We start from the raw sequence: 10,697 nt of genomic DNA, 5'->3' as shown, positions 1-10,697 counted from the left end.
CTATGCCACAGCCACAGCAACTCTGGATCCCAGCTGCATCTGCGACCTACCCCACAGCTCACAGCAACACCGGATCCTTAACCCACTGAGTGAGTCCAGGGATGGAACCCACAACCTCATGGTTCCTAGTTGGATCTATTTCCACCGTGCCTCGACTCTTTGTTTTTAACGACTTATTTGAAATTATTTGTGGATTAACAGTCTTCGCTGATAGACCATAAGCTGCAGGAAGGCAGGGAGCACACAGATTTTCTATCTTTAGTGACATCACCTGTCCTGGGCCCGGTGCCTGCCATGCGATCAGCACTCATACATACATGCTCACTGACTTGCTCGCAGACACCCTGCCTGAAAATCAACCAACCCTGGGAGCCCCCAGCCCTTCCTTCTCCCTCCGCCCCAGGTCCTCCTGCCGAGCCCTGCACTCCAGTCCCCTCGGGGCAGGCACCACGCCCCTCCCCAGCCTTATCCAAAAGCGGGACTAGAGGGCGGTAAACGCCAGAGCCAAGTTTTCCTCCCAGATGGTTCCTGGACTCAGCAAGTGCTGATGCCTGACTGTCTCTCTCAGGCTTAGGCTGGAACGACGCCAGGAGAGGTGGACGCTGCTCCGCGATGGGTTACACCAGGGCCTCTAGAGGGATTTTGTGGCAGGAGATTGAATGTCCCCGCGCCTGGTGCAGGGCGGCGTGATGGATGAGCAGTGAAAGCCCTTGTACGCAGCCACCAGACCCGTTTCAGTCAGGTCTCTCCCATTGGCCCAGAGGGGCATTTCCTCGAAGCCCACCAAGTTGCTCTCGGCTCTGGATCTGTACTGGGGGCGGTGGGGGCAGGGGCTGCAACAGCTGGACGCCCCCACGGGAACCGGTCTCCAGCCACCCCAGCAGAGGAAGGAGCAGCCAGGCAGAGGAGGGCTTGAAGCCTCTTCTGAGAGCTCACGGACGACCACCGCCCTCTCAGAACTCCGAGCATCACTCCTTCTTGCCTAACAGCCTGCCAGTGTCCCGTCTGGGGACACAGGGAAACCTCTCTCTCAAGAAGTGGCCAAGGCAGGCTGAGCCCTCCAGCTCCTCAGCAGAAGAGAAGAGGGGGGGCCACTTGGAGCTCCTGGAACCCAGCCTCTTTCCTGGGCTGTAAATGCCTGGGAGTCCCCAGCACATTACCAAATACAGAAGAAAGGAGTCCGTGGACCATGCGCTGACCACGGCACCGTCCACCCGGGTGGGGCCGTCACGTGTGCCCTTGAACAGGGCACGCCTGGGCTGGCCACTCATGAACCCCCATCCTGTCTGCCTTTCTGGCTCTCTGTGGCCCTCTTCTGCCTCTGCATTTTTGTATCTTTTTCTCACTGCGTGGACCCCTTGTCTTTAAAAGGCTAAATGCTCCGTACTAAATTTGGTCACACAGCGCTCCAAGATTCCCTGGAATGTCCTCAAGTTTCAAACAGCTCTGACAGTGAGGCCGGCCCGCCCCCGCCTGGGGATTGGCTTCTCCTCCTGGGCCCGGCCGTCGTCGGGCCTTATTGGCTGCTGGTTGGACCAGCCGGGTCCACTAGCCCTGGGCTGGGAGGCTGCTGCACCCAGTTCACACTTCAGCGCCCGTGGCAGGCAGGGCAGGGGGGGCCGCGGTCCTTGACCAGCTGGGGTCTGCTCCCAAGCCCACTCGGCTCCGTCCAGATCGGCTCGCACCCTGTCCCGGCCCAGCAGGTGCCCCGCAGCCCACTCTGCCAACATGTCCAAGGTAGCCAAGTACCGCCGGCAGGTAAGCGAGGACCCCGATATCGACAGCCTGCTGTCCACCCTGTCTCCCGAGGAGATGGAAGAGCTGGAGAAGGAGCTGGACGTGGCGGATCCCGACGGGAGCGTCCCCTTGGGGCTGAGGCAGAGAAACCAGACGGAGAAGCCGTCCACGGGCACGTACAACCGGGAGGCCATGCTCAACTTCTGTGAAAAGGAGACCAAGAAACTGATCCAGAGGGAGATGTCCGTGGATGTGAGTGAGGGGGAGCAGAGGGGGAAGGGGGAGGGGGAAGGGAGAGGAGGGGAGAGGGGAGGGAGGGGACACCCTGTCGCTGAGACTGGGATGCTCTGTCTTGAGTAGCGTTTCAGAATTGACTGTCCACTGACAGTCAGTGGACTGAACGGGCAGCGTGAGCTCCTGCCCCCCCAACTGCTATTTCACGAAGCAGAGGTTGGATGTGTTGGGGGCCCAGCACCCACAGTATCACGAAGGGTGGCCGGTCGTCTGGGAGCTGAAGGGGGTCTTGGTGGGGGGGGAGTCCACCCTGGCCCCCCGCCCCTGGTTTGCTCCCTCCACACATCCACCCTCCTGTAAGGAGACGCAGGAAGAGGATGGTGCTCGCAGGCTCTTGCCAGCCTCCTCCTTGTGGCAACAGCTCGCTCTCTAGCCCTCTGGGTGCCCCGCTTGCGTGGACCACCTGAGGCTGGGCAGACAGGCTTCCCAGGGTGGCAGGGATGGGCCAGGCTCTGCGAGGTGGGTCGGCACCTTCAGCACAGCTCCCATCTCTCTCCTGGGGGGACGGGGGCAGGGGGGTGCTGCGCTTTCTGGGGGAGCCTCTGAGTGGGCACCCCCTTTGGTGGTAAGAGTCCTTGGCTGGGGGGGTGAAGCTATTTCCCAGCCACCCAGTGTTTTGCCACCAGGAGGGGACAGGGGAGGGGCAGGGGTGACAGTTTTGGAAGCATCTGCCCCCATCTGGGATGGGTTTGAGCAGAACAGCTTTCTGTTTTCCTTGGTCTCTGCCGCCTATTCATAGGTGGCTCTTCCTGGGACAAAGTAGCCTGGCCTTGTGAGAGCCAACTTTGTAGAACCCTCTGTCTGGAGTCAGGGGTAACTGGAGGGGAGGCTGGCACGTGCAGCCCACCCCTCCACACACCATCCGTGCATCGTGAATCCACACAGGAAAAGCTTGGTCTCCGTTGTCCTTTGTTTTACTCCTGTGACACGTTTGTTCTCAGAGGAAATGAGAGGCAGTGTGATCCCCTGAAACTCCCGTGAGGTGTCCGGCTGGGACACTAGCCACAGAGCCCGCAGGTGGGCAGGCAGGGCTTCGAGCGTGAGGAGGGAGACGCGGGGGAGGTGGTGTCCCAGCTCTGCCCCGGCCACCCTGGCCTGTGTTCAAAGCCTCACCAGGAGCTCCCCCTTGGCCCAGCGGTTAAGGATCCGGCCTTGTCACTGCTATGGCGTGGGCCGATTTCTGGCCCAGGGAACTTCCACATGACGTGGGTGTGGCCAAAAAATAAAATATCGTAAAGCTTCGCCAACACACTGGGGTGGGAATTGTCTTGTGTAGAATGTGGACTCACTGTGTGGTGCATAAATCAGCGGTAGGAGTCGCGGTCCGAGGCGGACCAGGGTCAGGGAGCTGTTAGCCTGTGGGAAGGTCCAGATGCGGCCGTGATGTGCTGGACAAACACTGACACCCTGATGGGAGCGAGAGGACGTGGGACTTGCTGGAGGGCTGGTGCCTCAAGACACCAGCTGTCAGGACACCCAGGGAAGGAAACGAGATGCACCGTAGCCGGTGCCTCTGTGCTCGTCCCCTGGACCCTCAATCCCAGTCCGCAGGCTTTGAACCCACGGCTGCAAAAGTTCTCGGGCTAAAGGCAAACCGGACACCGCTGTGTTGCAGAGTGAGCTCTTTAGGGTGAGGGCCTCGGGGCCTTTCACCCTCATAGGCCTCCATCCGGCTCAGCCAGTTAGCTTGTCTCCGAGGGCAGAGCCTGATCGGGGACACAGGGAGGCTGCTGGCCCCCTCGGCTTCCTCGCCCAGGCTGGAGCCCACGTGGCATGGCGGCTCCTGGCTGGGGGCAGAATCATCCGTGTGATCCAGGACGTGGGAACGAACCCCAGCACGAGGCTTTGTCGGACCCTTAGCAAAACACGAGTCTGGTACGAAGCTGGCTTTCAGTGCCCGGAACACCTGGTCTGGGAGCCAGCGCCCCTCCCTGGAGCCTGTCTCGGCCTCCCACCCCCACCATGGGGGCAGGGACGCCTGTGCCCTCTCGCGGGGCTGGTGCCGAGCCAGAAGGGGCCCTTCGCCCTCAGGCAGCTCGGCAGGTCCTCAGCACACGGTAGACGCCAGCTCTGATCATGGACTCGCTGGGTCAGGGAGCCCAGAAGCCACTGAGGGCCTGGGACATGGCAGGCAGGCAGGGCAGCCTGGAAGTGCTTCTACACAGAGTATAACAGTCCCGTGGACTAAAGGAGCCTACATCTTTTAGACAGGAATACTGAAGTGCTTATGGAGCAAAACCTGATAGGATTAGGGAATTTGCTTTAAAATACTGTGTGTGGTGGGAGGTGGGGTATAGATGAAACAAGACTGTCCACTGGCCAAGAGCTGCTGATGAGAAGCTGGGTGGCGAGTCCACAGGGAGGCTCAGACTCATCTCTCATGTATGTTTGACATTTTCCATCGTAAAATGTTGGCTGCTTTTTTTTTAAAAGAGGGAGGCCGAGAGTGGAAGGCAGGCCCGGTTCAGGTCCTGAGCCCTGGCTCTTCTCCAAGTTCATACTGGGCCACTGAGCAGGGTGGTAGGCTGGGGGGCCCCTGGGGGGGGGCCCACTCTGCTTCTCCCCCACCTCTTTGATGAACACTCCTCCAGCCCCACCCCCTGCTTCCTCCAGGTCAACTCTCCTCTGTCCTTGGGTCTCAGGCACCACTTCCTCCAGGGAGTCTTCCCTGACCACCCCCACCCCGCCCCGGGCAGGGTCAGGCACCTGGTCCCATCCTGTCCTCAGGTCACATTGTCTGCTTTCTGTGCAGCTTGTGTGGGTCTGTAGGACAAATGCTGGCTCGGCCTGGTGAGCAGGGGCTCAGAATGGGGCGGGGATGGGGCTCTGACCCCTGGCACCCCTCCCCCTAAAAGGGCATGTGCGGGCGTGTGCCTTCCCGCTGCCCCCGCCCAGGTGGAGTGGCCCAGGCAGGTGTGTAGCCAAGGGTTCAGTGAAACCCTCGTCCTGGCTCAGATTTCAGGAACCGGATCCCAAGGGGTCAGCCCTCGTGTTCTCTTTCCTTCCCGCTGCCTCCCCCGTCCTTCTCCCTGGCCTTACGGGGGCTGGGATTCGCAAGGCTCCCAGCCAGGAGCTGGGGCAGCTTTCGGGCTCCTCCCTGGGGCAAACTGGAGAAACTAACCAGAAATGCCCCACGAGCCGGTGGCCCCAGCCTCCGAGCTCGCCTCTGGCGCTGCCCCCAGGCCTCAGCAGCCCCTCCCTCCAGCCCAGCTCCCAGCTGTTGCCCCTGCAGGAATGGGGGTGCAACCTGGCCCCCAGATGGCCCTTTCCCCAGGGCTGGGCCCTGGGCATGCGCTGGGCACATGGCTCCTTGCTTAAGGAGATTAACCCCTATGCCGGTTACACAACCAAAATAGCCCCGGAGGCCGGTGGAGGGGGCAGCAGAGGTGACGGAGGCTGTTGACCGGGGGAGGCGGCAACTAGACAAATTCAAGATCTCACCTGGATCTGAAAGCTCTTTTCGTCCAGTTTGAAAAGGCAGTTGACCGTTTCTTAAATTCGGTGGTGGGATCCTTGTGTGCTGGTTTGAATTGTGGTTGTCACTCTTATAAAGGCTCTTTTGTCTGCATAGTGTTTTTTTTTAATTTTTAAATTTTTATTTATTTATTTTTTATTACTCAAATGAATTTATCACATCTGTAGTTGTATAATGATCATAACAATCTGATTTCACAGGACTTCCATCCCACAGCCCAAGCACATCCCCCCACCCCCCTGTCTGCATAGAGTTTGTAACGTATCCCATTCTGAGCAGGTGAAGCGCCTGCTCTGCTCCACCCTCTGGCTGCCCCTGCTGCTGGCCTCCTCCTCCTGGGGCCGCAGGGGGATGGGGCAGGACCACGGGGAGCCATCCCCACGAGGGGCTCAGCCACCTTGGGGTGGGGGGGGTGCAGACGGGCGGGGTCTGGCAGGCTGGGTCTTGGGGTCCCCAGGCGAGGCAGGAAGGGGCACATCTGGACCTCCACCCCAGAGGCTGGTGTGTCTGTAGGACTGACGGCTGCCCGCCGCCCACCCATTGCCCCCCCCCTCCGCCCCCCAGCTGGACCCAGGTGCTCAGGGAGGGTCCAGGGCACTGGGCTTGACCTGTGACGTCTGTGCATGGAGCGGAGCCTGGCAGGGGCAGCTACAAAGCACCACGCCGGTGAAGCAGGTGGGGTGGCGGGGAGAAGTTGATCCTCTGGGCCTGCCAAGTCGGATAAACAGGAACAGCCTTTCCAGGCCAGCTGAGCTTGTTTACAGGCCTCTGCGCAGGCAGAACCCGACCAGGAAGGAGGGGCCGCAGGGTGAGGGGAGGGCCCCTGGCGTCCAGAAGAGCCTTGAGGAGAGTTCCCGCCCTCCCCCCCGCCCCCAGGAAGGAAGAAGTTCACGGTCCCTGTGGACCTTTGGCTCATTAAGGGGCTTCCTGGGTGAACTCCTTCACCTGCGGGGTGACCAGGAGGGTTGCTGTGATGCTAAATTGGACAAGGTGCTGGAAGGCGCTCAGGGGGGCTTCATCTCCTCCTCCGCCCCCCAAATCCTGCAGACCCCATGCCTGGGTTTGTGCCAGATCCCCCTTTTCTGAAATCCTTCAGGAGGTGGGAGGGAGGGGCTGGCAGATCAGGAGGGTGGCCTGCAGCCCACTAAGGAGGAGGCAGGGTGTTTCCTTACTTCCTGCCCGCCCCCATCCCCACCCAGTTTCCCGGAGCCTCTGCCTAATTATTTTACACCCCGGCTCAAGGGCTGAGTCACAGGTTGACCGAGGGAAGGGGGAGGCAGAGGTGTCAGGCCAGGTGAACACGCCTGTGTCTCTCACTGCAGAGGGCCAGCTGCTGCCAAACAGCTGGGAATAGAAAGGCCTCCTGCCCCGTCCCCGTCCCCCTCCTGCCTCCCTCAGGGGGACCGCAGCCCCTGCAGCCTTGGCTTCCCAGCGGGACCCCCTCCTGCCCTGAAGGGTGGGACACCCGGGCCCAGAAGGCATTGGGTGCAGAGCATAGATTAGAGCAGGGTCCTTAGAAGCAGCTGGACCTGGGCTCAGATCCTGCCCCTCTGGTTGCTGGCCATGTGGCCGGAACGCGTCCATCCCTTTGCCTCTTTGAGCCTGAGATGCCCTTCTTCCAGGTGAAATACCGCTGGCTGCATAGGCCAGAGGTGCAGGTTAGGCAGAATGGCACAGCTAAGGCAGTGGCAGGGGTGGGTTGGAGGCCTGGGGCTGAGGTGGGAGTTTTACCCACCTGCTCCACCTGCTCCCACACTCTTCACTCTTTTTAAGCAGGATTCCTAGATCACGTTTTGTGTTTAGAAGAAGGGAGACAGATTTCAAGGTCATTCAATGCTCCAGCTATTTAGTGAGTTCCCCGTAGACACTTTCTAAACACTGGGAGAGAACAGTGAGTGAGACAGAGAGGCCCTTGGCCCCTGAGCTCATGTTCAAGTGCGTAGGACAGACACACATCCCTAGATTGTACACAGCACGTACATGCTGCACATGTAACAGCTCTTTGTTATAAAGGAGAACAGTGTGGTTTCAGGAAAGTGTGTATGACCAACCACCCCTGCGGGGAGATTTTTCCTACCGGGGGTCAGGGAAGGCACTGCCCATCAGCCACAGGAGGGTCCAGAGGAGCAGCGTTCAGAGCAGAGGGAAGGCTGACACAAGGTGACACAGGGCCAGAGGCAGGAGCAGGGCTAGCACGTCAGAAGGCCAGCCTGGCCAGTAATTAGAGCAGGGGTGGGGGGAGTGGGATGAGGCCATGAGTAGGCTGGGTTCAGGTGATGGAGGAGGTTCAGGTGATGGGGGAGGTTCAGGTGATGGAGTTTCAGGTGATGGGGAGGTTCAGGTGATGGGGAGGTTCAGGTGATGGGGGAGGTTCAGGTGATGGGGGAGGTTCAGGTGATGGAGGAGGTTCAGGTGATGGAGGAGGTTCAGGTGATGGAGGAGGTTCAGGTGATGGGGGAGGCTCAGGTGATGGGGGAGGCTCAGGTGATGGGGGAGGTTCAGGTGATGGAGGAGGTTCAGGTGATGGAGTTTTCAGGTGATGGGGAGGTTCAGGTGATGGGGGAGGTTCAGGTGATGGGGGAGGTTCAGGTGATGGAGGAGGTTCAGGTGATGGAGGAGGTTCAGGTGATGGGGGAGGCTCAGGTGATGGGGGAGGCTCAGGTGATGGGGGAGGTTCAGGTGATGGAGGAGGTTCAGGTGATGGAGGTTCAGGTGATGGAGGTTTAGATGATGGGGGAGGTTCAGGTGATGGAGGTTCAGGTGATGGGAGGTTCAGGTGATGGGGGAGGTTCAGGTGATGGGGGAGGTTCAGGTGATGGAGGAGGTTCAGGTAATGGAGGAGGTTCAGGTGATGGAGGTTCAGGTGATGGAGGAGGTTCAGGTGATGGGGGAGGCTCAGGTGATGGGGGAGGTTCAGGTGATGGAGGAGGTTCAGGTGATGGGGGAGGTTCAGGTGATGGAGGAGGTTCAGGTGATGGAGGAGGTTCAGGTGATGGAGGTTCAGGTGATGGAGTTTCAGGTGATGGGGGAGGTTCAGGTGATGGGGGAGGTTCAGGTGATGGGAGCCTTATAGGGCAGCAGCGGTAACTTGGAGTTTTACTCCAAATGGGGTGGGCAGCGTTGGGCATTTGAGGCGGGGAGATGTGTGATCTGATTCCCGATTTTTTGAGGCTATCTTACTCGCCAGCTGCGTGTGCTGACCGCAGGAGACAGGACCAGGACAAGGCGCTGCAGGGGGTCAGGTGGGAGCTGAAGGGCAGCCAGACTCCGAAAGAGAGGCGTGGGGGTGACTGTCCCACCTAATCAGTGACCTGCTGCTGATGACTGACCTGAGGAAGGGTTTTGAGGCCACGAGGGCTCTTGGGGAACTTAGCGGAGCATTGGGTCTCCAGGTGTGAGTCTGGAGTTCATGGAGAGGTACCCTTTGGGTGCATAAGTGTAGAGGTGATACCGAGACTCCTGAGCCTGCAAGAAGCACTTACGGAGCGAGGTGGGCAAAGAGCCAGGGCCAAGGCCCGTGTTTCCACCCATCCTGGGCACTGGAGGAGGGGAAGGGGCCCCGAAGGAGCCTGAGGGAGGAGGGGAGGCAGGAGGGGAGGACAGAGTTAATGAGATGGGAAAAGAGCGTGGCTGTAGTCAACTGGAAAGGTGGGAGCCGCCAGGACTGGACAAGAGCCAGCTGGCCGTGGCCATGGTGGAGTGGACGCCAGATGCGGGAACAGACCCGTCTCTCTTTTTGCTGAGTTTTGTTTTAACGTGAAGCAAAGACAGCTGGTGGTCAACATGGGCCGGGGAGGGCTTGGTAAAAGATGGGCTTTTGCCGCATGTTTCTGTGCTGATGGGGACCTCAGGGTGCTGACACACTGTGGCGGAGTCACCTCCCACGCGGAGGGGCTCGGAGGAATCACGATAGTGAGCATGGGGATGGAAGAGGAGCTGAGCCTCTCACGTGTGGCCCTGTGCCTGGTGCAGCTCTGCTCAGCTAAGCAGAGGCAGGACTGGTGGGAGGAGCCCAGACTCAGTGGTCAGAGGTCAGATGTTACGCCTCACATCCCAAGAGAGATGCTCAGTGCTTCGTGGGTGAGGTGGACAAACACCAAACCCGCCAGGCCTGCCCCCTGGCCTGTGAACCGTCAGCAGCAATGGCCAGCCACTCCAAGACCAATAGATTGTCACTCCCGTGGCATGGATCTTCCTTCCCCAAGGCCACTGTGCCCAGCGGCTGGCTGATGGGACAGGCACTGGGTTGCAGGCCAAGCTTGGGTCCCAGGCTCCTTCCTGGCTTTGATGGTTCACCAGCCGCACAGCCTCAGGTGGGCACAGAGCCTGTAAGCCTTCCTCTCCTTTATCCGTGTTCTTTTGGTCGCACCATCAGCGAGTAGAAGTTCCCAAGCTGGGGATCTCTGGATCCTCAACCCGCTGCGCCAGGCTGGGGATTGAACTCGAGCCACAGCAGCCACCCAAGCCGCTGCAGAGGCAATGCTGGATCCTTAACCCTTGGCAACTCCTCTGGTTTTTTTCTTAATGTCTTGTCCGTACCTCATTGCACCTGCTAATCATGGATTTTTTTTCTAGCATGTTTTTATGGAAACATAAAACACATACAGAAAAGATATAAAACATAGAGTTTCCCAAATTCTCACAAAGTGAACAAGAAGTACAGTGTCACCACCTCCACTTCCTCCCGCAGCTTGTCTCGTCTGTGTTACATTATATGCTTAAAGTCGTACAAGTGTGTGTACCTTAGGGCCATACCTGCGGCATATGGAGGTTCCCAGACCAGGGGTTAGATCGGTGCCGCAGCTGCCAGCCAATGCCACCGCTATCGCCATGCCAGATCTGAGCCTACACCACAGCTCCTGGCAAAACCCGATCCTTAACCCACTGAGCAAGGCCAGGGATCGAACCCGCCTCCTCATGGACGCTATGTCGCGTTCTTCACCCACTGAGCCACCACGGGAACTCCATGCTTTCTTTCGTCTTCATGTTTGTGAGATTCAGACTGTGTCCGTAGCTTTTTTTTTTTTTTTAACCTTCCACCAGCATATAGTGTCATGTTGAATGAATATGCCGTAATTTATTTATTGTTTCACCGTTAATGGACCTTTTGAGTTGTTTCCAGTTGGGGGAGATTACAAACAATGCTTTTCCAAATATTTTGGGAGTTCCCGTCGTGGCTCAGTGGTTAACG

General features: G+C 58.9%; 1 protein-coding gene across 1 annotated transcript in view; it reads left to right on the top strand.

Moving 5' to 3' along the window:
- The first annotated feature begins 1,489 nt into the window (after positions 1 to 1,489).
- The window catches only part of LMOD1 (leiomodin 1), a 28,107-nt gene continuing 18,899 nt past the window's right edge, over positions 1,490 to 10,697 (top strand). Inside the window, exon 1 of the mRNA XM_047754615.1 lies at positions 1,490 to 1,989. Coding sequence (XP_047610571.1) covers positions 1,729 to 1,989 — 261 coding nt within the window. The 5' untranslated portion in view covers positions 1,490 to 1,728. The remainder of the gene's footprint in view (positions 1,990 to 10,697) is intronic.

Source organism: Phacochoerus africanus, chromosome 12 (assembly GCF_016906955.1).
Source record: "Phacochoerus africanus isolate WHEZ1 chromosome 12, ROS_Pafr_v1, whole genome shotgun sequence".
NCBI lineage: Eukaryota > Metazoa > Chordata > Mammalia > Artiodactyla > Suidae > Phacochoerus > Phacochoerus africanus.
Note: the sequence above shows the minus strand (reverse complement) of the source record. Positions and strands in the feature narration are given on the sequence as shown.